We start from the raw sequence: 27,898 nt of genomic DNA, 5'->3' as shown, positions 1-27,898 counted from the left end.
ACACTTCTTTAGCAGTTGGATGGAGAAACTGCCATTCACTAAGTGCATTTGAAAATAAAGAAAACCCTAAGAATCCCCCATGAGTTTGTGGGCTAGTCCTAAACCTGTCAGTTCTGTCGGATTTCCACTACTCGCTGTAAGTGACAGCAACATAGGAGAAAAGTAATTTATGGCTCATTTTACTTTGGAAGAAACATACTTCTTATAGGTATAAGTTTACATATATTTTAAATTTTAAGATTTTGGTGACAGTGGTCCTTTAAGAACCCAGGCTGCAGTGGATCACTGTAGAACTAACTGGTGGTATAGCTGCATGCCAGACAGCCTTGCCAACCCTGCCACCTGGATGCTGATATTGACAGAATTCTTCTGAGCTATAGCAGGTTCCTGAATTTGAATGGTGATCTTGGTGTGGAAGTCCAGCCACATCTCCTCCATGAGATTGTTGCCTGGCCTTTACATTGGTACAGAAGTTGTTCTATGAATAAGGAGAAAGTATGACTTACACAGGAGGGACATGGCCCATTCTACTAGTTAAATCATGTGGACTGGTGGTGTTGCATAGTGGTCTTAATAAATTATTCATTTAATTAAGATGTAAGCCCGACGAAGGCTGCAAGGTCGAAAGCTTGCTTATTCTTATTCATTTTTAGTTATCCAATAAATTGTATCATCCTGATTTAAAACTTCTTGCTTTTACTGATGGCTAACACAGTACAATACCCTACTGCTACTACTTCATTTAATTAAATGTCTGTTTACTTTTTATTGGGTATCAAACACTAAAACTACAGTTATGCATTTTTTGTGTGCTTTTAGCGAATAACTTCATAACATTCTAAGAAAATACACATATAGGCACACATAGCTAAATATATTGCGATCTCCCATTCCCCTGTTGTAACTAAGCAACCAGAAAACAATCATTTAAGAACCTAGCTATATAGAAAATTATAAATCTATGAGATCTTTTGGTTAAAATTGCAACCAAAATATAATGTGATATATAGGCATCACAGTATGACGATATTACCGCATAAGCAGTAGACAGCCATACATAGCATAGCTATAGCAAAAACACACACGGAATACTTTGACAGAGCATTTGTTTGTGTCATGCAGGCATCAATAATGGCAATCCTATTTATACGCAAGCGTAGATAGCAGCCCAGTGACGTGTGTAGTACGCAGATATCTTGCTCAACTTATCACTAGGATCCATGTTGACATCAGCCATAAAGTTATAAGCAAGGAATTTTCTGCAGAAACTCATGGGGCACTGCTCTACATGGGGCACTGATCTACAAGAACCTCCTACACCTGATTCAAGTCCAAAAATCGCCAGCATTAAGTGCAAATTGTTAAAATCATGTTTCAATTAACAATCAAAGATTCAATTAACACAGCACTGCAAATATTACGTCTCCTGGCAGTGTGGTAAAGAAAATCTTTTTTTCTTTAGCCTAAATTTTGTATTAATTAGTTGGTTAGATGTGGGCAAGTATTGTATAACATCAAAATAAAGTGCAGAAAAGTGCAAAACCTAATAAGACTCAAAGTGAATCACTTTTCTATTTTTCTCAACTTTTTTTTTTTATTAAATTAAAAATAAAAATAAAAAAAAGTAGCTCCCAAAGCCTTTTAATGCCTTTTCCTCAATGCCTGCTGGTTTTGACAGAATGGCTGAGCTGGACATTAAGTTTAGGTGCTCTAATCACTTTCGTGGCCACAGTGTATAAAATTGAGCACCTAGGCATGCAGACTACTTCTACAAATGTGTGAAAGAACGGGTCACTCTCAGAAGCTCAGTCAGTGAATTCCATGTGGTACCATGATACAATGCCACCTGTGCAAAATGTCCATTTATGGGATTTCCTAACTAAATATTCCACAATCAATTGTTAGTTGTATTATAACAAAGTGGAAGCAATTTGGAAAACAGCAACTCGGCCACAAAATAATAAGCCACATAAAATCACAGCACAGGGTCAGCACATCCTGAGGCACACATTGCCCTCAATTCACTAAGCTTATCTCCTGTCTTTAATAACTTTCTAGAGTGATCACCATGGTGATGAGGCATGTCTTATTCAGGAAACATTTTACTTCAGGCAAACCTAAAGTTAACTCTTCTGTCTTTAAAGAGACACTGAAGCGAGAATAAATCTCGCTTCAGAGCTTATATTCAGCAGGGGCATGTGTGCCCCTGCTAAAACGCCGCTATCCCACGGCTAAACGGGGGTCCCTTACCTCCCAAATCTCCCCCTGCAAAATCCGCAACCAACTTGGTCGTAGATTTTGCTGCTGTTGAGGCGGGGCTAATGGCTGCAGCCCTGCCTCTCAGCGCTGTTTCAGCCGCCCCTCTCATCGAAGGAAGACTGAGAGGGGCGGGGGAGAGGCGGAGATACGCGCTGATAGACGCGCATGGAGGCAGGGCTGCGGCCATTAGCCCTGCCTCACCAGGAAGAGATCCCCGGGACTCCACGAGGGGATTTGGGAGGTAAGGGACCCCCGTTTAGCCGCGGGATAGCGGCGTTTTAGCAGGGGCACACATGCCCCTGCTGAATATAAGCTCTGAAGCGAGATTTATTCTCGCTTCAGAGTCTCTTTACCTCTTTGAGTTAAAGACAGGCTGTTTATTAACTGCGTGTGAAAATAACTACAGAGGAGGTAAATTAACTACAGAGGAGGTAACTTAAGGAATGAAGAGATAAGATAACTGTCTTACTGTGTGGTGGTACGTTTTCTCTTGCCTTATTATCTCCAGCATGATCTTAGTGAATTGTGCAGAAGTCACCAACTTTCTGCAGTTAAAAGCTACAGACCTCTAAACTTCATATAACCTTCAGATTAACTCAAGAACAGTGGCGTAGCAATAGGGGCTGCAGAGGTAGCGACCGCATCGGGGGCCTTGGGTCAGAAGGGCCCTGAGGAGCACATCCTCAACCACAGTATTAGCTCTCTATTGGTCCTATGCTGGTCATTTTCACTTCTATAGTTGCTTCTATTAGTAGTAATCATTAACAAACTGTTCCCCATCCCCTCCTTGCACTTCTGACACTGTGGTTGTCCTTTGCAGGTTTTGGTGCGCCGTATTAATTGTTATGTATAGAGCGCTTTGGGGACCCAATGTAAACCTTACACCGGGGCCCATAGCTCCTTAGCTGCGCCACTGCTCTAGAACAGCCCACAGAGAGTTTGGTGGAATTGTTTTCCACAGAAGAGCAGCTGCATTTCAGCCTTAAATCACCAAGTGCAATAGGCCCTTTCAGTTCCAGTTAAAGGGGATCTGAATGCTTCAAGATACCAAGACTTTTTGGACAATTTCATGTTCTTAACTTTGTGGAAACAGTTTGTGGTTGGCCCCTTCTTTTCCATACACGATGGGGCACCAGTGCCCAAAGCAAGGCCCATTAAGACATGGATAAGTGTACTTGGTGTGGAGGGCCTTGACAGTCCTGCACAGAACCCTGACCTAACCTGATAGAGCACCTCTGGAGTGACTAGAAGGCAAAAACTGTGAGCTAGATCAGATCAGTGCCTGACCTCACACATACTCTTCAGGAAGAATAGCTAAAGATTCCCATAAAACACTCCTAAATCATGTGGAAAGCTTTCCCGGAAGAGTTTGAGCTGTTACAGCTGCAAAGGGTGGGCCAACTCCGTATTAAAGGCTGTTGATTGAGAATGAGATGTCATTAAACTTAATGTGTGTATTAAGACAGGCATCATAATACTTCTGAGAATATAGGGGTTTTTTATTTCTTATTAATGGTGAATTTTATAATGATTTTCATTCTTTTTCAGGTCCAAGATTACTAAATATGGATGATTACCTGAATGCTATAGAGTAAGTAACTTATTTTGAAGGGCTATATCATAGTTTAGCAACCAATAAGATTTCTGTTACTAATTTTTACGATAATTATAATTGTGAATTGAAAAATAAAATGAGTATTATTGTTGCCATATTCCTCATTGCTCCATAGACAACAGTTTTTTTCTCAAAGCTTAACAAAACCAAAAACTGATCAAAGTATATTCCCAAAGCATTCATGTTGAACTATAAGTACTGATTTAAATAACAACTAAAGTTAGAGGGATATGGAGGTTGCCATATTTATTTCCTTTGAACCACTACCCACCTGCCCGTAGTTTTAAAACATCCTGTTGGTCCCTCTTAAAGGACCACAGGACGTTTTAAAAAATCCTCCACAGCTGCCACTACCATCCACGAATGTGCATTCCCCCAGCCACGGGTAACAGTTGAAACCCACAGAGCCATGATTGGTGTAAAGGAAGAAGTCTTCCCTGAACCAATCAAAGTGCCCGTAAGGAAAAGATCATGGCTTCAATGAGAAGACAATGAGCTTTGCTGTAACAGCACTGTCTCTGTGCTCGTTCTAAGCACAGAGAATGAGTGTGAGTGGTAAAAAAAAAAATACAAATATAAGTAAAACCTTTATTTCCAAAATATTGTCGCCATACATTGGACTAGGAACATAATTTACATGTTGTAATAACCAGGAAAAACGGGCAGATTTATTCACAGTAGCATGTTTTATTTTAAAACTATAATAGCCAAAAACTGAGAAATAATGTTTTTTTTTTTTAATTTTTGTTCATTATTAGTATTATTCTTGTTAAAATGCATTTATAATAAATTCATTCCTCGCACAATGTACCACCCAAAGAAACCCTAACTGGTGGACAAAAAAACAAGATATAGATCATTTTGTTGTGACAAGTAGTGATAAAGTTATTGGCGAATGAAAGGTAGGAGCGCTGACAGGTGAAAATTGCCCTGGTCCGTTATGGTAAAAACCCTTGGGGATGAAGTGGTTAAACAATACCAGTTGCCTGGCAGCCCGGTTGATATATTTGGCTGCAGTAGTGTCTGAATCACACCAAAAACAAGCATGTAGCTAATCTTGTCAGATCTGACAAACAACAATGTCAGGAACACCTGATCTGCATATGCTTGTTCAGGGTCTATGGCTAATTGTATTAGAGGCAGAGGATCAGCAGGACTGTCAGGCAACTGGCATTGTTTAAAACAAAATAAATATGGCAGCCTCCATATCCCTATTGTTACAGTTATCCTTTAAATAATAATAATAAAAAAAAACATTTTATAGCTCTGCTTGTCGGCAGCTATGTATTTATCCTTACTAGATTAAGACCTTTATTGCCTGGTTAGTTTCCTTTCAGCAGATTGAGATCTCACAACTGCTAACCACCATTTTCCTGCGATACATAAGTTCCCCTCCCTTATGCAAATACATGATTTCTTCTGTGATATAAAGATGCTGGAAAATATAATCTTGCATCTATCATTCTTCCTACATCGGGTGTCACATGGTCACTGATGATTAAAACACCAACCGTCTGAATTTAATGAAGAAAAGAATCAAGATTTACTGCAGTTCTAAGCACATTTTCAAAAGCTTTTTAGTGAGTGGAATTGCATAAATTGTAGAATGTCAGTTGTAACATATCATTACATATCACTTGTTATTTAAGTTAATATAAAACAAGGATGAAATTAAAAATGTAGAGATAGATAACATTAAAGGAACAAAGAACAGCCAAGTAACAGTATGAGTGACATCTTTTACATTTGTCTAGGAATGATGTATCAAACAAATAATATCTACTGTTCTTAAGTCCAAAGAAGAAAATAAAAAGCACAAACACTGGTCCACATGACAGCCCAGGGGCCCCAGGTCTCTCTCACTCACTGGGGCCCCCAAACCACCATGCAACACCTAGAGGGAAGTGTGGGCAAGCCCTGGACCTCTCACCTCCAGGGAACTCACCCCACCACCTCTAAACTGAATGCCAACTGCAAACAAACACAATTGCTAACTTCCAGCTAGAGCAATATCCTGCCTCTATCCGGCCAGCAGATGCCAGTCAGCCAATCAGGTGCACTGTCATACACCCTTTGCCTGCTGTACCAAATCTAGCAGGAATTACATAAATTAGCATTCAGGTGGGAGGCTTCGGTTGGATGCAATCGTGAAATGCATCGTTTACAGGGACGCCCCGTGTAGGCACATCTCCCACACGGTCCTCTCCCTAACCACTCACCTGTCAACCGCATCCTAGAAGCTGCAAAAAAGAAATTTAAAATCACAAACACTGGTCCACATGACAGCCCAGGGGCCCCAGGTCTCTCTCACTCACTGGGGCCCCCAAACCACCATGCGACACCTAGAGGGAAGTGTGGGCAAGCCCTGGACCTCTCACCTCCAGAGAACTCACCCCACCACCTCTAAACTGAATGCCAACTGCAACAAACACAATTGCTAACTTCCAGGCAGAGCAATATCCTGCCTCTATCTGGCCAGCAGACGCCAGTCAGCCAATCAGGTGTACTGTCATACACCCTTTGCCTGCTGTACCAAATCTAGCAGGAATTACATAAATTAGCATTCAGGTGGGAGGCTTCGATTGGATGCAATCGTGGATTGCATCGTTTACAGGGACGCCCCGTGTAGGCACATCTCCCACACGGTCCCCTCCCTAACCACTCACCTGTCAACCGCATCCTAGAAGCTGCAAAAAAGAAATTAAAATTAAAAACACAAAAGATAAAGTATAAAAAGAAACTTGTTGTGCCCAATTACAGAATTAATATCTATGACAGAATACAAAAATATTCATATCCTTATAAGTCAGCAAAACGTTCACCTAATGTACGAGTTATTTCACAGGAGAAAAAATTGGGCAGGCACTCATGGATAAAACTGTTGTCATTTATTGCCATTCCATGCACGTAGCAAAAAGCTGCAAATCATCAACCATCAAAATCACTTCTATGCGTTAAGCAAACGTGACAAAAAACTGTCCATAGGCATTGGAAAGCTAGCACAGAGCCAAGCCAAGAAACATGCGAGGAGCAAGAGATGAGCAGTGCAGGCAATACTTGCGTTATTGTAGACGTGCAGTAGCAGGCATGAGTGTGGACAGAAGCGTGGGTGCGCTCAGGGATGCTCCAGGTTTGCTGCCCTTACAGCCGTTTCACCCTTACTTGCTTAGGGCCTCATCAGAGGAACAAGATAGCACGCCTAGGGTCCCAGTAGTGTGGACCGAGCGGGTCCCTCCTGTCCGTCCGCGTTGCGCACCTCGTTGGCTTCTAGTGACCGACTAATGTACGAGTTGTGTCCTTCATTAACTTGTTATACTATCATTTGTTCAAGAGAATATCTCTCTTCCATAATTCCCATGTTGTTCGAATCTAGCCATTTTGTTGTGAAGGTTAGCAAAAATCCTTTTGTAATCTTGGTAAGTGTTAATTATTTATATGATTTCTTCTATTGTGGGTGACCTGGAGTCTTTCCAGTGTCTGGCTATTGCCACCTTAGTTGCTAAGGTAATATTTTTATAATGATTTTTCGGTGCATTGGAGGGAATAATTCTAATCCTCAAAGGTCAAAGAGAGCCAGGCCAGGGTATATTTTTATTGGTTTTTTTTTATAGTAGAACTTATTAGATGGAATGTTTTATACCAGGTCTTTTTACCATATGGACAGTCCTACCAAATGTGGATTAGCGAGCCTACCTTTGGCAGTTTCCCCAGCATTTGTCTGAGCGGCTGAGAGAATGAGAATAACTTTTTGGTGTAAAGTACCACCTATATATTAGTTTATGGTTCATTTCTTTGTGGTTAACACATTGGGTAGTGTTCAATAGTGAGTGTATAGCCTTCAGATACTGTGCGTCTGTGTATTTAGTTTTCAGATCTCTTTCCCATTTGTGGATGAACCAGGATTTATTGAATTTATTGCTTCATAGGATATTATACTGTATATAATAGAGATTCCTTTAATGTGTTTAAACTGGAGATTCAGTAGCCTCAGAATATCTTTATATATTTGAAAAGGTATTAAATTGGATTTCTGTAAAAATTTTGAAGTCTTAAAGGGATACTTAAGTGTGAGATAAAAAACGACTTTTACTCACCTGGGGCTCCCCTCAGCCCCCTGCAGCTGAACGGTGCCCTCGCCATGTCTCTCCGATGCGCCTGGTCTCGGCGGCGGCCACTTCCAGTTTGTCCGTCACCGGCCGACAGGCTGGGAACGCAGCTGATTATCCGCGTCCCCGGCCGCAATAGCATTATAGAGGGCGCTATTGCGGCCGGGCACGCGGATAATCAGCCACGTTCCCAGCCTGACGGCCGGTAATGGCCAAACCGGAACTGGCCGCCGGCAAGACCAGGCACATCGGAGGGACACGGCGAGAGCACCGTTCAGCTGCAGGGGGCTGAGGGGAGCCCCACGTGAGTAAAAGTCATTTTTTATCTCACACTTAAGTTTCCCTTTAAGTAATTAAATTGTTCATTTTGTAGAGATTGATGTGAGGCAGATATGCTTTGAAAAGATTTCAGGTTCTTGTTTTCGTATAGTTGATGGGTGGTTTTAACTCCTGACTTCAACCATAGGTTTATTTTAAAGTCTGGAATCAAAGAGTTAATACATTGCAATGGGAAACAGGCAAGGTTGTCTAATATATCGCCTTTGGGTACATTTTCCTTGCTTTTATGGTAGTCTTATCTGCCAGTAAGAAGGGAGGAGTGTATGGTATGTTCGCTAAGAGTCTAATTATGCTATAAATGAACAACTGTCCATCTATTTGTTTTTCTATTGCTCCCCAGCGTGTATCACATGACCTCGTGAAAAGTATACGAGATTGGTCTAATATCGTTGCTAAATAGTATGTCTGAAAGTCAGGGATACCCATTCCTCCTTTGGAGGTATGTGTGGATATGATTCTTCTATTCAATTTTGGATGTTTACTAGGCCAAATAAATGTAGTTATAATTGAATTGAGTTTGTTAAAGAAGGTTTTTGGGACTGATACAATCACTGTTCTGAATAAGTATATTTCTATGGGGAATCGCCCTTTTGACCAGGGCTGACCATGAGATAAAATTTTCTATATTCGTTACATAATTTTTCTACTTTAGTTAGTGTAGGAGGGTAGTTTTTGGTGTATAAAAGTTTACTAGGAGCAATTAAAGAGGAACTCCAGTGAAAATAATATAATAAAAAAAAGTGCTTAATTTTTACAATACTTATGTATATATTATTTAGTCAGTGTTTGCCCATTGTAAAATCTTTTAAATCCCTGATTTACATTCTGACATTTATTACATGGTGTCATTTTTACTGTTGGCAGGTGATGTAGCTGCTGCTGCATGCTTTTTTTGGCATTTGGAAACAGCTGTAAACAGCTATTTCCCACAATGCAACAAGGTTCACAGACAGGAAACTGCCAGGAGTACCACAGTCCTCAGAGTTTCTTGTGGGAGGGGTTTCACCACAATATCAGTCATACAGGGCCCCCTGATGGTCTATTTGTGAAAAGGAATAGATTTCTCATGTAAAAGGGGGTATCAGCTACTGATTGGGATAAAGTTCAATTCTTGGTCGGAGTTTCTCTTTAAGTTCATACCAAGATATGGGACTGATGATTTATTATATGGAAACAAGAGTTTCAACTTTCTGTAGAGTTCGTCGTTTATATTTATTCCAATAACTGCGATTTGGTGTAATTAAATTTGTAGTAAGAGATTCTAGTGAATTGTTCTAGGGTTTTATGCATCTCAGTAAGGGATTTTTCTACATTGGAGATAGAAATAATGACATCGTCTGCATAGAGTCCTATTGTATGGATTGTTGATTTGTGTGGGATTCCTGGTATATTGGTGTTTGGTCTTAAGGGTTCAGCAAGGGGTTCTATTAGAAGGTTGAAGATGAGATGGGAGAGTGGGCACCCCTGTCTCATCCCATTTGTTATGTTAAATAGGTCTGATGACATTCCGGATGTATATAATGTAGCAGACGAAGAGCTATATAGAGCCATAATAGCAGTTGAGAAGGCTTCAAGTAGGCTGTATTCTTTTAAGGTGGGATCTAGGTAGCTCCAATTTATTCTATTGAATGTCTTCTCTGCATCTAGAGTGAAGAGCAGAGAAGACCTTCCAGAATGTTCTACTAGTTGAATAAGATTAATTACTCTTTTGTGGTGTGTGAGGCTTGTCTGCCTTTGATAAAGCCAACTTGATCTTGCCCAATTAAGTAGGGAATGAAGTTCCCCAGTCAGAATTTTAGTGTACACTTTTATGTCTGTAATTAGGAGTGAAATTGGTCTAAAATTACTAGTTATGTATGGATCTTTTTGGGGATGGTTACTATAGTTGCTTGTAGCATCTCTACAGCAGAGTTAATTGGCTAATCATGCAACATTGCTCATGTAAATATGCATTTGCTTTTGCATGCCAAAATATGCAGGGTCTAAAACTAATACCACAAAGCGGTTGCCCTGCAGGGATTATGTCATGCTGCATTAGCACTATCCAGGAGCACCACAGGGAGGCTCCCCAATGCCCCCGTACAACCAGGGAGCCATGGGGTTCCAAGCCCTCTCACTGCTCAGACACCACACAGTGGCACTCTGGAGGGGGAGGCTGGGAGGTGCAGGCGACCTCTCCAAGCGTGGCCAGCGCCGGGAAGAGCCGCTCACACCCACCTCCCAAAATTTAAAAACAGGCACTTACCTTTACGTCCATTGCGTTCTGCTACATGAGCACGACTTGGGAGCAACACATGAGAAAGGAGTGAAGCATAGGCCACCCACAGCTTTGGAGCTAAGGGCTGGCTTTCACGCAACACACTCAAGGCGGGGGGGGGGGGGAGGACAGGCGCAGACAGCCTGCTCCAGGGCTCTCTCCACCTACAACACGCCATCCACCACCTGCCTCCAAAGGGAAAGAATGTGGAAACACTACAGCAGAGAATTTTATGTGTGCATCAAACACCAAGTTAAACCTGACACATGTGGCTTTGCAAATTTGGCCTAATTGGCTAATCACGAGACATTGCTCATGCAAATATGCAATTGCTTTCGAATGCCAAAATATGCAGGGTCTAAAACTAATACTACAAATCGGTTGCCATGCAGGGATTAGTTCATGCTGCATTAGCACTATCCAGGAGCGCCATGAGGAGGCTCCCCAATGCCCCCATACAACCAGGGAGCCACGGGGTTCCAAGCCCTTGTAGCATTTCTTTTGGAGCGAGGCCAGAAGATTTTATGGCGTTATATAGTTTGTCCATATATGGGAGGAGTTGGTGGGTGAAAAGTGTGTAATATTCATTAATTAGGCCATCTGGACCAGGCAATTAATTTTGTTCTATGGATTTGATTGCTTTTAGAATTTCTGTAGGTGAGATCGGGGTTGATTATAACTCTAAATCTTCTTGTTTTACTTTAGGTAAGTTAATTTTCTTTAAAAAAGTTTGTATAATTTCTGGGGTAGGTTGAGGAAAGTCCCTAGCATCTTTCAGATTGTATAGTTATGCATAGTATTCTGCAAAACGGTTGGCTATTGCTTTTGGATCTATTATTTTAGTTTTCTGATCTTTACCCCAAATCCGTGACAAGTTAGCTCGTCTTTGTTTAGTTTTAACCTGATTGGCCAGTAGAGCCCCTGCTCTGTTACCTTGTGCATAGAAATTATCTTTTATTCTAAAAAGATTGTGTTCATATTTGTACAAGTAGAATGTCTGCAGCTCGTTTCTGGCTTTTTATAAATTTGGTTCTGCATAGTTGGATTAGTCTTATGATTTTTTTTTTCACAGTCATGAACTTATTTTAGTAGGTTTTGGTGTTTTATTGTTCTTAATTTTTTTTATTTTACCCTGTAACGAGCTGCAGGCACCTCTGATAAAAGCTTTGTGTGTCACCCAAAGAAGCTGAGTATTTATGTCTGGAGTAGCATTTAGTTTGAAAAACTCGGTTAGTTCTCTCTTAATTTGTTCTTTTGCATCAGGATAGTTAAGTAGTGAATTGTTGAGTCTCCAAAGGGGAAGATGGTTCTTTTTGTTGCTCTCGAGTATATCTATAATCAGAGGGAGAAGGTCTGACCATGTTATTAACCCAGTTTTCGATTGTGAGATATTTATCTGATAGAGCTAGATCTATGCGAGAGTATGATTGATGGATGTATGAAAAATAAGTATAGTCTCTTTCTAATGCATATTGGCTGCGCCATATATCATATAGGTTTTCCCCATCTATGTGCTTTTTAAGAGCAATAGATTGCTTTCTTTTTTTGAGAATGTTGCTATTTTAAGAGTGTTGTGGGGGTGGGAGCCAGTTTATGTGGGCTGGGAGCCGGAGCTTCACTGAGCAGCATCTATCTCACTGCGCGAGCAAGCCACGCTCCCTAGAGCAGGTATTTTGTCCATCACTTTGCTTCTTTATACTGTCTATATTCTGACTGCTATTAAACTTTGCCTTGCTCAGTATTGGATTTAGTTTTTAGCCTGAAACAAAGGTATGAATGTCTGTTACTTTGGCCTTGATTCATTAAGCAGCGCAGCTTAATGTGAGGGAGCGCTCGTTAGCAGGAAGAGTGGCCGCTATGCTCGCCTTACATAGCATGTCTACAGAGCATGCCTTCCTTAGTTACGCTCCTTGCTTACATAGCAATGCGCGTAACTTTAAATGAGGGTGGTCCTGTGAAGCATCACGGCCACGATACTTCACTAGTGGCCGCTACTATGTTGATTAACATAGTTATAGTAACTATGTTAATTAACATAGTAGTGGCCGCTAGTGAAGTATTGCAGTCGCAATACTTTACAGGACCAACCGCATTTAAAGAGGAATTTCAGCCTAAACAAACATACTGTCATTACATTACATTAGTTATGTTAATTAAAATAGATAGGTAATATAATCTCTTACCCACCCTGTTTTAGTAGAACAGGCTAATGTTTGTGATTTCATGGGGGCACCCATCTTTTGCATGGTGGCAGCCATCTTTTTGGTTGAAAGTAGGTGACAGGGAGCATGAGACACAGTTCCAACTGTCCTGTGTCCTGATCACTCCTCCCAGCTGTGCGCACTAGGCCTCAAATCTCACATTCAAAATAAAAAAAAATAAAAAAAATTGCACCAAAACAGCAGAAGGAGAACAACAACATCAGAAATCCCATCATGCTTTGCACAGCATCAGGGGAAAAATGCCAGTTTTTTTCTGTGCAGCTAAACATGAGGCTTGGGTAAGAAAAACAAAGTTCTGATGTGGGGAAACACCAAGCCTTTTTAGTGCTGCTGAGTAGATTTTTGTCTGGAGGTTCACTTTAAGGTTACGCACGTTGCTATGTAAGCAACGTGCGTAACTAATGAAGGCACGCTCCTTACATAGCAGCCACTCTTCTTGTTAACGAGCATTCCTTCTGGGCTGCTTTAGCAGTGCAACTTAATGAATCAAGGTCTTTGTGAATAATTTACTGTGTGCTTTTGAATTTCTGTCCCTATTCAGTGGAGTACTAGAACAGCATGGAGAGCTATCCATTTCCAGAAATGTCTCCAGCAGGCCAAGTGCAAAAAGTATCTATGGTATGTTGAAATATACATCACAAATGTATTTTCTTTATTTTTAATTGTTGCAGAACGTGTTACAGACTATCACCACTCAAAACGAAGTTTTCTTTCTCCATTAAGTATTATTTGTAGTACATACTATATAATCAATTACTACTGCTTCCTTACATCACTTCTTCCTTACATCTCTCAGACTCCTGGGGTGAGATAGCACTTCAGTTCTCTCTTGCTAGATTCCTAAGCCACAATTTATACGTAATTTATTAGAGTTAAACGGTTACAAAGGTTAAAATGAAACATTTACAACTAGTTAATGGTCTTACAAACTGCAGGAATTTTTCACTAGAAGTAAAAAAGGAGGCTGATCATGGGTGTCCGTAGAAAATTTTCCAGGGGGGGTAAAAAGGGGGGGGAGTGGCGTGGTGCGCGTAGCGTAGCCATGCCGAAAAATGGGTGTGGTCATGGACCAGAATGTGAGTGTGGTCACGGGTGGAGACAAATTTACATGAACTTAGCAATGGTGGGACATTAGATTAGGGCAGTGGTGGCGAACCTTTTGGAGACCGAGTGCCCAAACTGCAACCCAAAAGTCACTTATTTATCACAAAGTGCCAACAGCAATTTAAACTAAATCCAAACTTTTAACTCATACATGAACATTATGGAAAATCCAAGTTGAAAATAAAATGTGAAGCTAAACAATTTCATCCATCCTACTAATGAAAAATGTATTCATTTTTTTTAGAAACTCCCAGTTTTATTTTCTGTTTTAAAAAGCTAAAAAAGTAGGTTTAATGCTATTATCTCATATGATGATGATTCAGCTTTTTCCATAGTCTCACAGTTAGCAATCATGTGACCTCCAACAAGAAAAATTCAGCAATTATGAAGCCCCCAACAAGACAAATTCAGCAATCATGAGGCCCCCAACAAGACAAATTCAGCAATCTTGAGGCCCCCAACAAATCATGAGGCCCCCAACAAGACAAATTCAGCAATCATGATGCGCCCAACAAGACAAATTCAGTAATCATGAGGCCCCCAACAAGACAAATTCAGCAATCATGAGGCCCCAACAAGACAAATTCAGCAGTCATGAGGCACATAAATAGACAGCATTTCACATAAACAGGCAGAATTACCCCTTAATATGGTAGACACCTCTCACCTGGCTTCTGAATTCTCCTCTACTGGCTGCTGTGCCTGGCTGGCCTGGCAATACTGTTTTTGGCTGGATTGGGGATGATGTGTGGGCTGAAAGGCCTGGCGGTGATGCTGTGGCCGGGCTGGTGGTGATGCAGTGGCTGGGCTGACGGTGATGTGGTGGCTGGGCTGGCGGTGATGCTGGGCTGTGCTTGGCTGGTTGAAGTAAATGCTGGCCTGACTGGTGGTGATGCTGTGGCCTTTTTGACAGTGATTCTGGGCTGGTTGGCTGGTGGTGATGCTGGGCTGGCTGGCCTGGATAGTTTAGGTAGTGACAGGTGCCCCCTAGTTTAGGTAGTGCCAGGAGCCCCCCAGTTTAGGTAGTGACAGGGTCCCCCAGTTTAGGTAGCGACAGGTGCCCCCCAGTTCAGTTAGTGTCAGGTACCCCCCAGTTTAGGTAGTGACAGGAGCCCCCCAGTGTATGTAGTGACAGGAGCCCCAAGTTTAGGTAGTGACAGGTGCCCCCCAGTTCAGATAGTGACAGGAGCCCCCGAGTTCAGTTAGTGACAGGAACCCCCAGTTTAGGTATGACAGGAGCCACCCAGTGTATGTAGTGACAGGAGCCCCTAGTTTAGGTAGTGACAGGGCTCCCCAGTTCAGGTAGTGACAGGTGCCCCCCAGTTCAGGTAGTGACAGGTGCCCCCCAGTATAGATAGCCAGGTCTATAGGTGTCCCCAGTTTAGATAGCCAGATCTATAGGTGTCCCCAGTGGCAGTGGAGAGAGAAGAGAAGCGGGGAAGGGTGGATGTCTCCTACCCCTTTCCCTCACCTTGGGGCTCCCCCTCTCTCTCGCTCCCCCCTTTAGAATTAAGTGATGCAGTAGGCAGCTGCGGGACCGGGACACTTACTCTATTCTGCGTCCCGGCTTGAGTGAGCTCTCTGTATCTGTGGGTCGCTGCGCTGGTCTGGACTAGACCAGAGCAGCGGCGCACAGATACAGAGAGCTCACTCGCGCCGGGACAGAGAATAGAGTAAGTGTCCCGCCGCTGCCTGCCGCATCACTTAATTCTAAAGGGGGGAGCAAGAGATCGGGGGAGCCCCAAGGTGAGGGAAAAGGGGGGGAGACGTACATTCTGTAATGTCCTGAATGATGCTGCTTGGCTGAAGTAGAAATATGCACAGTGCTGGCCTGACTGCTTGATGTTTTGAGGCTCAATGTTCAGCAAAACCCATGTTTTTTTTAGCTAGCCCCACCCATGAGATACAAGCTACCCACTGCCTAATGGGGCTCCCTGTGCAATATGCAAGGTTTGCCACATTCCATAAGGCAGTCATAGCAGTGAGGGACCACCTCCTACCTATTCCCCCTCTCTCCCTCCCTGTGTTTGATGTCCCTTGGGTCGCTGTTTCAAATCTATGCTAGGGGTTTGGAGTTGAACAGTCTCTCTGCATTTGATGTCCCTAAGGAGAGCGCTGTAAAAACAACGCCAGAGATTTGGTTGCAGCCATCACCACCATAGGCCATAATAGGAATTACGGCTATAGCGGCACTGAGTAAGTAATTTGGGCGCCGTCAAAAGACGGAGGACAAATCACTATAAAAACATTAATTTAATTAATTTAAACACATGTAATTTAGCCGCCAGCAATAACTGGCAGCCGAATTAGATCTTGCCCCTCTATCCATGTGACCTTGAGGGGGAATAGTAATTAGCGCCACCGGGTCTTGGGCAGGAGTAGGGTTAGACATTTTTTGGCTTTACCTTGCACCCAAATCTCCCGGTGGCATCATTATATGTACACTCTTAAGGTGCCTGTTTCAAATTTTAGCCAGCAATTTGGAGTTTGTATATTCTCTTTGTATTTATGTGGGTGTTTCCTAAACACTCCATTTTCTTTCCACTTCTCCAAAACATACGGATACTGTATGTTACGGTAATTGCTTCCCTCAATTATGACTATGGTAGGGATTAGATTGTGAGCTCCTCTGAGGACAGTCATTGACAAGACAATATACTCTGTAAAGTGCTGTAGAAGATGTAAGTGCTATATAAATACACAATAATAATATCCACTGAGAGGATGAGAATAACATTTAAAGTCACATAAACACATTTGTGGTAGAGAAATAAATACAGTTGAGTCTTGGTTATACAGCACCAATGGGGATCGGCTGATAAGTGTGCTTCCTGGTTGCTTGAGACTCAATGTTAAAAATAGGCCTAGCTAATACAGTACCATACAGCACCATACCCCACTCTATATACATACCATGAACTGTACATACCATGAACTCTGTATTACATGTTAAAATACAGTAATTGAAACTATTATTAACCTTGGGGGAGCCGTGGAACTCATTGTTTAACCTCTAGCCGACCGCGTCACGATGATGGGCATGGCCGCGGCGGCAGCTCCAGGACCGCCTACGCCGAAGTCCTAGGCTCTGTAATGCAGGAGATCGCACCCAAGCTGCGCGCACATCTCCTGCTTGGTGGGCGGAGTGGAGTTCTGCCTTCAGTCTCCGAGCGGCTACTGCCGCTCGGGAGACTGTTAGACGGCGTAATCGCCGTCTAAATACTGGTACTGCGCTGCGATCAGCAGCAGCGCTGTACTGGGGACAGCCGTGTGACACGGCTGTCCTCTCCTGAGGCTGAGGAGTGATGGGCTGTCATAGGCTAAAGCCTATGATAGCTGATCACGCTGATTGGCTGGCAGGGGGAGGGAGGGAGCAGGGCTGCAAAAAAAAACCAAAAAACAATAGTAATTGTTATTAAAAAAAAAAGTTAACAAATATTGATTTAAAAAAAATAAACACAGGGGGGGCGATCAGACCCAACCAACAGACAGCTCTGGTGGGGAGAAAAGGGGGGGGGGGAATCACTTGTGTGCTGTTTCCTGTGGCCCTGCAGCTTGGCCTTAAAGCTGCAGTGGCCAATTTAATGAAAAAGTGCCTGGTCTTTAGGGGGGTTTAACACTGCGGTCCTCAAGTGGTTAAGCACAGCAGAGCCTACAAAAAGCCTAAAAAGTTGGCCTTAACCACTGTGAGTATTGCTGGCGATTTGTTCTGGTTGGCTGAGACTGCTGTTTAGATGAGATCTGGATAACCGGTACTCAACTGTATATGTATAAAGGTCTGTACATCAGTCCTGAAACAGGACAAATAAAGAGGGAAGAGAGACAGGGGATTTTAATTCCAAAGGAGGGACTGTCACTGCAAAAAGGGTACATTTGGGAGTTTTTAATCACATACAGTAATTTTGATAGTATTGTGTAAATACAGTATAAATAGTTTTTGAAGTGGATGCAGACATTGGTATTACCAATAATTCAGGCAGGTGCATTTTTAGGCATAGGCATTCCAGGCCACTGCCTATTGTGCCATTGCCCCTGATTAAACCCTGCTCCCAAACTAAGCCCCATCTCAAATTAAGCCATGTCTATTGCCTACCGAATGAAGCTACGCCCCCACAGATGTTTTTGCCTTCTTCTGTCCCACTTTCTGCCTCCTTCTGTCCCCAGTTGTGCCTCCTTCTGCCACCTTCAGTCCCCCTGTGCCACTCACCTGTTCCTCCCTGTGTGTCTCTCTGTCCCCCTGTGCCACCTCCGCCCTCCAGTGCATCCAGAGATGGATTAAGGTGAAATGGTGGTCTAGGCAATCAACGACTTTGGGCCACCTAGCTTTTTGGTAAGATTTGTTGGGGATTAGCATAAACCGGGCCCTAGACTCTCTCCAGGCCCTAGGCACCTGCCTAAGTTGCCTTGTGGGTGATCCGGCTCTGTGTGCATCCTGCTGTGCCTCCTTCTGTCCCACTGTACCTCCTTCTGTCCCACTTTGTGTCTCTTTGTGTCCCCTTGTCCCACTATCTGTTCCCATCCCCCTCCTGCGCTTCCCCAGAACAGTGTGTAAATGCAGAGTATAGTGCAGCAAAAGCTATGCTATAACCGCCCCTCTGTAGTCCAGTGCTGTGCCTGTGCGACCATCCTGTCTGGCTTCTGCTCCTTCTACTGCTGGCCCTTACTCTCCTCATGTCGCATGTAATCACACTACATGCTGTAGGAGAGGCTGGGCACTAGGGCGTGTGGTGAGCGGACAGGCGGAAGCACAGCACTGGACTCCATTGGAGAGGTGAGAGCACAGCGTCTGCTGCATTGTACTCTGCATTTACACACTAAGCAGGGATAGTGCACGAAGGGGTTGTGCAACAAAATGCGACAGGATCGGCGGGTTGTTTGTAACTTAGGGGCTCCCTGTATTATGCATCCACCCTATACAGCACATGGTTTATATTCTCTCGTGTGTGTTTTGGTTGTTTGTTTGTTTGTTTTTTGGGGGGTTTCTTGCCTGGAGTGACAAAAAGGTTAGAAATTCAGGTTGGATAACAATATGTTAACTTATATTGCTTTATTCTAATCGCATTGCAGAGCAGAGGAAACAGTATGCCCAGTCGTTATCCAGCGTCAACAGCAGCTTCAATCACAGAGTAGAGGTAAGAGCATTTTTTGTATTTTCATGTTTACTTTACAGAGCTTATGATAAATGGAAAAGCAGTGTATTTTCAGTCATTTTATGTTATAACTGGAACATTCACTTGAACTGAAATTTTGACTGTGACAACTGACTTCTTTATATGATAACTATTCAATATCCCCTCCTTTGTATAATCAATGGCATTTTGCATGTTACTAGGTGACTTCTGCTAATACGCACCTTCTATGTATTATGGAAATCATTAAGCATCATGGGCCATATGCAATTCACTTTTTCACCTGAGTTTTCTCCTGATTGATATTTTCAAATTTGTCAATTAAATGCCTTTTAAATTACCAAAAAGCAAAAAAATATTAAAAAAAATATTGATAGAACTTTTTCACCTACTTTGTGGTACTTTTTCTATTGCAACGTGCTGAAAAGTTAATCTAAATAGAAGATGAAAAATTATCTCCTAGGAGAAAAATCAGGAGAAAAGGTTAATTGCATAAGGCCCAATGAGTTTATCAAGCAAGGAAAGCAGATTAGTATGGACTGGAATAGGGTGCAGATTAGGGCAGTTTCTAGGCTAAATTGCACCCAGGGCGAGGGTGTAAAATAGATCTGCCTACTTACTAGTGACCAGCCACTCATCCAGGAGGAAGCAGGGATCATGAAAACACACGGGTGAAGAGAGCCCGGAAAAAAGACTCCTCCATGGGCGCCGCACACTGACAGCCTGCAGTACCGCTACAGGACATCAGGTGTCATCAAGCGGTGGTGACATGATGATGACTTGACATCGGATGCAGGCAGCCCAGGAGGAGTCAAGAAAGTTGATCACGCTGGTAATCTGCTTTCTTCTTCCATTTGGCTGCACCGCGCGCTTCCCTAGCGGTTATGTCCTTCTGCCTGCGCCCCCCCTTCTTCTACTTGCTGGACTGCACCCAGGGTGATCGCCCTGCCCAAGAAACGGCCTGGTGCTGATAAGCCTATCCAGATACAAAGTCCTGTTCAAGTGGACCAACTCACAAAAAATTAAATTCACTATATCCTAAAAATTACCAATGTACCGACGAATAAAAATGGCTACGTACTCTGGATATTATCAGTCTTTTTTTTCAGGTGCAGAGTGATTTCAGTGTTTAATTTGTTATTACAGCACTTGTTGACGTGTGACTTAGGGAATGACTTGCGAAGAATCGAGGACTGTCTTAAACACCTTCAGTTGCTGCATGCAGAGGGAAAGGTGTGGGGCCAGGACCTGATTCTTCAAATACAAAATGGGGATCTGCTTTTAACTGACATGGAGTCACGGGTAAGATGTTCAAATTTTAATTTGCATTTTTTATACTAACTAATATTAGTAGTTATCTTTTGCCGTTGTGCCTGTTAAATTCTAGGGATGTAGGCGAACCCTTATGGGCCGCTACTACTTTCGGGTCGCTATGACCCGGAGTAGTACGGCTGCGCTGGGCCGGCGGTGCTCGTCTTTGATTGCGCGCCTGTTGCCGGCCACTCTCTGCGCATGAGCTTGACGTCACTCATGACGTCACGCACATGCGCAGAAAGTGCCCGGCAACAGGCGTGCGATCAAGGACACGCACTGCCGGCCCAGCGCATCCGTACTACTCCGGGTCATAGCGACCCGGAAGTAGTACACGGTGAGGTGTTCGCCAGCAAACGGTTCCCGAACTGTTCACCGACATCTCTATTAAATACCTGCTCGAATTGTCATTCTGTGTTATTGGCCGAATAATGATTCTTGATAATCACTTCAATGTTTATCCACTACTTGTCCTGGACGATGGAGTAACTTTGTGTGTGATGTCTATATTCTTTTAGTGATGACTTGTACTTGCATCGGTTTGTGCCACTTTCGTTTTGTTCTCTGGCTTTTTCAATAAACTTTTATTATTAAAAAAAAGATGTACACATTTGGTTCATTATGTTATTCCCCTTTACAATACAGATTTAATAGTATATCTGATGCAGGGGAGTTGCTAGCCCCAAAGATCAGTGGCACGTGCCCCGGATCTGGGGTGCCCTGGATGTCCCCAGGCAGCGGGCAAACACAGAAGGAAGGGAGCACCGATGAAAAGGAAAAAATGCAAAAAATGCGTGCCACAGTCCCACCTCAGTGCCTCTTGGGGTGCACAACTACACTATAAACAAAGGCTGAGGTCATATTTATGATTTAAACCTCCTACACTACAAGTCCCCAATCTTCTGATCCAGAATGCCTCTTTTTTGAGTAAGGCATTCTGGATCAGAAGCGAACGAGCAATGATGTCGCTACAAGCATTATAGGAACGCTTTTCTTCTCATAAATCCAATATACAAAATCCTACTTGCTCGTCGTCTATTGCGGAGCACTTCCACACACCTCGACATTCCATCTCGCAGCTGAAAATTATTGCCATTGATGGGGCCGCTGACAATTGGAGGGGTGGTGATAGGGACAGATACTTACTCAAAAAAGAGGCATTCTGGATCACAAAATTGGGGACTTGTGGTGTAGGAGGTTTAAATCGTGAATATGACCTCAGCTTTTGTATATAGTCTATTTATGTAGCTTTAGACTCTTTTGTGGCCATGTCACTTCAATGATTAAGTGTATTTGTTCCCTTTGTTTCTTAGGTCTTTGCTTTTATGTGACCTGACAGCGGATCTGGTAGGAGTAGCTCACTGTGTCCTTTGTATAAGTGGCTATATTTTGAGTGGCTAATGATACATGGGCCTCAATTCACTAAGCTTTATCAAACACTTTATCAAACGTTTGATAATTTATTTCATGGGTAAAATCTAATTTTGAATTCTCTAAGGTTTTATATATTTATTGAATGTTTTATCGATAAACCGTTCAATACATCTATAACACCATAGTGAATTCAAAATTAGATTTTACCCATGAGGTAAATTATCAAACATTTGATAAAGTGTTTGATAAAGCTTAGTGAATTGAGGCCAATGTGGGTAGAAAACCAATAATATTATCATTGTGCTTGTTTTCACTGTCCCGCCTTGTCTACATCTTAGTGCACGTAGATAGGCTGGCCACATGATTTTGGATTTGTGTGCCAGGCTGTATGCACGCTTATTGGCCGGCCGCAATGTTTACTACATGCGCGCCAGTCTTTACGCCTGCTGATTGGTTGGCGGTATTGTTTATTTATCATGAGTGGATGATGTGTAGACCCGCCTATTGCACGCCCCTTGGTGACGTCACTCCGCACATGTGTCTTGCGCTCCAATACAGGGGGCGACGCACGTGAGCAGGTGGGCGTGTCGGGTTTATGACACGCAAGGAAAGAGCCGCGGCTGGTTGGCCTGAACTGCTCTGTCCCATTGGCCGCTTGTTAGGCATTATGGGTTAAGGGGTGTGGCCAACACCGATGGATTAGCGTGCTTTTCATGATGGGCATGGCGTGGAACATGTGAGTACAACACGAACATGGTTATTTGCATATTAGGACATCAGTCTCCTCTCAGGTCCGCTTCAGGACTCCTCCCACTAACGGAGGTGTATTTAAAGGTGTATGGATTCACATTTAATTGGCTATGAGCAGTTTGAGAAAGGGTTTTAACCTGAAACAGCAGTCTGTCACTGCTGCCACTTTGATGCAATAAAGAGCTAATAAATACGTCCAGCGGTGCCAGTCCTTCTGTTTTTGCCCAGGCAGCAAGCGGCAGTACTTCCCTCCGGCCGCTTGGTCTCCAGTTTCTGCAGACATCTTCTCTTTTGGGCTTCTCCCCCCAGTGTCTGAGAATGAATCAGACGCTAGAGCTCATAGCATCTGATTCCCGGATGCTAGGGGGATAATCACCAGCTACAAAGGATGTCTCCAGACTTGGAGAGCAGATGGAGTAGATGAGTTCCAACTTCTTCCTGCTGTGCTACTCTGCTGATGGGAGGAACAGTGAGGACACACGCAACGATACATGCTCCCTATGGAGGCTCCAGGCACCACAGCTTCCAGCATGTCACTACAACACCCAGCATGCCTCAAAGAGATACCACAGTGCCTAGCATGGCACCACACAGCACCCAGCATGCACCATATGTTTAAGTGACACTGCCTATTTATGTTATATGCAGGGGCGGCGCCAGGGGGATGCTTTGGGTGCTTAAGCACCCCCTGAAATTCTCCAACCACCCTATTAGCACCCCCCAGCGTGAAATGACTTTCGGCGTCTAATAGACGCCGTGTCAGTTCACTGGCACTAGCAGCCCGTAGCTCCGGCAGCGGCAGAGCAGGGCTACGGTAAAATGGCGTCCAAAGCCCTGCTCTGAAGACTTCGAGTCTGCAATGCAGGGCTTCGGGCACCATCATCCCGTAGCCCTGCGGGAATTTCAGTTGCTGGCTGCAGAGGATCGTGGGAGCTGTGCGCCGGACGGGGTCGGGACAGGAGGTCTGCTGCAGCCAGGTGAGTAAATGAATTTTTTTTATGTATTAGCAGGTGTATTTGCTGGGCAAGTCTGCCACATGATTGAAGTGTTTTCTTGGCAAGTCTGCCACATGGTTGAACGTATTTTCTGGTCAAATCTGCCGACATGATTGAACTAGTTTCTGATCAAATCTGCTACACGATTGCTCGTATTTTCTGGTCAAATCTGCCACATGATTGAACTTGTTTTTTTGGTCAAATCTGCCACATGATTGAACGTGTTTTTTTTGGTCAAATCTGCCAACATGATTGAATGTGTTTTCTGGTCAAATCTGCCACATGGTTGAACGTATTTTCTGGTCAAATCTGCCGACATGATTGAACGTATTTTCTGGGCAAATCTGCTCACATTACGTGTATTTTCTTGAGAAAACCTGCACAATTATGTGAATTTTCTGGGGAAAGGGTCACCAAAACTTGGGCCCACTGTCTTTGCATTGCACTTTTAAAGGGAACCCGAGGTGAGAATAATATTGAGGCTGCCATATTTATCTCCTTTTAAGCAATACCAGTTTCGTGGCTGCCGTGCTGGTCATCTGCCTCTAATTCTTTCAACCATAGACCCTGAACAAGCATGCAGCAGGTCAGGGGTTTCTGACAATATTGTCAGAACTGACAAGATTAGCTGCATGCTTGTTTCTGGTGTAATTCAGTTCACTACTGCAGCCAAATAGATCAGCAGGGCTGCCAGGCAACTAGTATTGTTTAAAAGGAAATAAATATGGCAGCCTCCATATCACTCTCACCTCGGGTTCACCTTAATTTACAGTTAGCTCTGCCCTTATCCGATCATGGCCACACCCATTTTCCCTCTATAGCCACACCCATTTGTTTGCCAATTTTTTGCCATTTTTTGTCATCAGCTACCCCAGAATTTGGTCCAGCACCCGCATAGCACCCCCGCCCCCCCCCCCCCCCCCCCAAAAAATCCTGGAGCCGCCACTGGTTATATGCTACATTTTATTTTTTTTCTGTATTGATATAGATCTCTATAATAATGTCAGAAAACACCTGATATGCTGCATGCTTGTTCAGAGTCTATGGCTAAATGTATTAGAGGCAGAGGATCAGCAGGAGAGCCAGGCAATGCAGATTATTGAAAAGGAAATACATATGCCAACCTCCATATCCCTCTCCTTACAGTTGTCCTTTTATGAAATATGCAGATCGTTTGATTTTGTGTCATTCATTACAGGATAACTTGGAAAATATCGCCCTGCAAAATGTAGCAAGTTGCCGCCCAGAGATGGGGCAGCGCAACTACAATTCCCTTCTTATACTTACTGTGGAGAACCAAAGGAAAACAAGTGTTATGCTTTTCCAGTGTGAAGAACAACCAGTAAGTGTTTTCACTTAATATTGCACTTCCATTATTAAGTGTACAAGACATGGTTTACATGACGGGGTCTCTCTGTTTTCAGGCCACCATTGTACACCGAAATTTGGACAAAGCTTTGAGACAATTCAAGGAACACCAGAACCAAAAAGATAGTATAAGGTATACCCTTTATCTCCTTGCCCTCCCATGTATTACGCAGACCAAATATTTATCTTCTCTTCACTGTATTTCCTGCCTATGTGCAGCAAGATGGCCACAAATGTGTAGGTTTTAGCTTGTGTTTAGACATATTGCATTGCAAGTTTTTCCCATGCTAGGTAAATGCATAAAAGACATAAAAGCTGATAATGACAATTAATTGCTAATAACACAGCAATGAAGTGCACAGCAGAAGGAAAATGTGCATTCTTGAAGAACAGGGTTTTTACCCCTAAACTATAATAGTGTGTTCCTCAGAATGTAAATGGGAATTGTGTCATACCTAACAACACAATTAGGCATACCCCCCCCCCCCCCCTCATATACATAGCAACATATTCCCTTTAACAACAAAAAATAGGCAGCAAATACCCCAAACAACATAATAATGCAGCCGGTACCTGCAAACAAAATTAGGCAGCATTTCTCCTCACAACAATAAACACGCAGACCGTCCCCAAAACATAATTAGGCAGCGTCACCGCAAACATAAGTAAGCAGTGTTTCCTCAAAATATAATCAGGCATTGTCCCATAACCATAATTATAAGCAGCGTGACGCTTACATTAAGCAGTGTGCTTCCAAAAATAACCAGACAGTATGCCCCCCAAAAGATAATCATAGTGTCTCCAGATGGTAACTGTAAATAAAATAAAACTCCATACTCACCCTTCCATCCAGGGGCGCCTCTAGCCTTCTTGTCACTCCAGGCAAGAAATCCTGTGGCGCCCCCCCCCATAAAAATAAAACAAAAATCATATACATTATAGAACACTTCACACATGATATGAGCCATCAGAGAAGGATAACTATGAAACGGGGCCCTGGGCAAGATAACACTTTGCCCTCCACTGATGGTCACCTGGCTCATTTAGTTAGATTTGGTGGGGGCTAGCAACCACCAGGCCCCTAAACTCTCTCTAGACCCTAGGCAGCTGCCTAAGTTTACCTTGTGGATGATCAGCATTGTATGCCATACAGCACATGCTGCCAGTATGCACCTCAAATAAATACAACACCCACACTACAAGTTCCAATGTCAGTCACATTGCAAGATTGGATTATCAAGCAAGACATTCTTCCTTTCAGAATAATTTTTCACAAACATTATGAGATATGCAGATATGTTACCACCTGTTGGGGTAGGACTGGAGTGGGTATATCATGACATTGAAGGGCTGATATGGTAAGGTGGTTTAAGGCACAGTGTACACCGAGCGGTTTTAGCAGCGATCCGCCAACCACATCTGTCTGTGAAAACGCTTGGCTAATGTATTTCAATGGGATGATGCACACCAGCGGTTTGAGGTTTTTAGCAAACCGCAAACGTGCCTCCTGCTGCACATTTGCTGTTTGCAGAAGCGATTCTGCCTCAATGTAAAGTATAGGAAAAATGCTAACCGCTCTGAAAAAACGCTAGATCAGAGCAGTTTTCCAGGCGTTTTTGCTACAGAAGCTGTTCAGTAACAGCTTTTACTGTAACAAGATTTGTAATCTGCTTCACATAAACGCTCAGCATGTTTAGAAAATGTCTCTAAACATGCCTAGAATCGCTCTGAAATCTGCTCCAAAAAACGCTAGCGTTTTGAGGATCTGCTAGCGGTTTTGGTGTGCACTGGGCCTAATGGTTTGATTCATAATCCATTCTGGAGATAAGCACAGTGTGTTTGTAGTGTAAGTGATACAAGAGAAAAGAAGTAGAATGGAGGGAGGAAGGGTAGTAGAGGGTCAGAATTGATGACATGGATGAGCAGATATCTATGAGTAGAATAGAGGCTCAGTGGGTAGCACTACTGCATTTTAGTGCTGAGTCCTAGGCTTGAACATTAGCCAGGGCAAAATCTGCATGGAGTTTCTGTCTTCAGACACTTCAGACATTTCCTGCATCCTAAAAAACATACTAATAAGTCAACTGGTTTACCCCAAAACAATCCTATATTGAAAATATTAGACTATAACTGTGGTAGGGATTAGATTGTGAGCTCCTCTGAGGACAGTCAGTGACATGACTCTGTAAAGTGCTGCAGGAGATGTCAGTGCTATATAAATACATAATAATAATATGGTAGGACATTATTCTATAACTACGGTAGGGTTAGATTGTGAGCTACTCTGAGGACAGTCAGTGACATGACTATGTACTCTGTAATGTGCTGCAGAAGATGCCAATGCTATATAAATACATAATAATAATATGGTAGGACATTAAGCCTCATCTACACGGGTAGATGAGGCTCCGATGATCCTTATCAATCGAGCCGCTGATGCGGCTCGATTGATAAGATCCGACAGGACGGATCTTGCTTCCGCCGATTCCCTGCTCGCTCCCCGCTAGGGGACAATGGCAGGGAATCGAGCAGAAGAAAAGCGGCGCCGGCGGGGACGAGCGGGCACGAGCGGGGAATCGAATGCGGCGCACGCGCGGCGAGCGGGGACGCGGCGGGTACGCGCAGGAGGCGATCCGGCGGCTAATCGAGCCGCCGGATCGCTACAACCTCTTATGGTGTAGACGGGGCTTTAGACTATGACTATGGTTGGATTAGATTGTGAGCTACTCTGAGGACAGTCAGAGACATGACTATGTACTCTGTAAAGTGCTGCAGAATGTCAGTGTCATATGAATACATAATAATAATATGGTAGGACATTACAGTTTGACTATAGTAGGGATTAAATTGTAAGCTCCAGTGAGCAGTCAGTGACATGACTATGTACTCTGTAAAGTGCTGAAGATGTCAGTGCTACATAAATACACAATAATAGTTCCAAATGCTACTGGCTCCTCTGAAGAGTGCTCAGACTAGTGTACATAGTTGTGCACATTGTTCCCCAAGTAGCAGTTGTTTGGTCAGAGAGACAGTGGGAGATTGAGCATGAGCAGAGGGTGAGAGCGAGCA

General features: G+C 43.3%; 1 protein-coding gene across 2 annotated transcripts in view; it reads left to right on the top strand.

The window, feature by feature from the left end:
• EPS8L3 (EPS8 signaling adaptor L3) overlaps positions 1–27,898 on the top strand; it is a 171,966-nt gene that overhangs the window by 24,452 nt on the left and 119,616 nt on the right. For both annotated transcript variants that reach the window (XM_068269530.1, XM_068269529.1), the window contains exons 2-7: positions 3,808–3,850; positions 13,340–13,416; positions 18,970–19,034; positions 20,178–20,333; positions 24,660–24,803; positions 24,886–24,962. In XM_068269530.1, the coding sequence (XP_068125631.1) occupies positions 3,825–3,850; positions 13,340–13,416; positions 18,970–19,034; positions 20,178–20,333; positions 24,660–24,803; positions 24,886–24,962 (545 nt within the window). In that variant the 5' untranslated portion in view covers positions 3,808–3,824. The remainder of the gene's footprint in view (positions 1–3,807; positions 3,851–13,339; positions 13,417–18,969; positions 19,035–20,177; positions 20,334–24,659; positions 24,804–24,885; positions 24,963–27,898) is intronic.

This window comes from Hyperolius riggenbachi, chromosome 2, assembly GCF_040937935.1.
Source record: "Hyperolius riggenbachi isolate aHypRig1 chromosome 2, aHypRig1.pri, whole genome shotgun sequence".
Taxonomy (NCBI): Eukaryota; Metazoa; Chordata; class Amphibia; order Anura; family Hyperoliidae; genus Hyperolius; species Hyperolius riggenbachi.
Note: the sequence above shows the minus strand (reverse complement) of the source record. Positions and strands in the feature narration are given on the sequence as shown.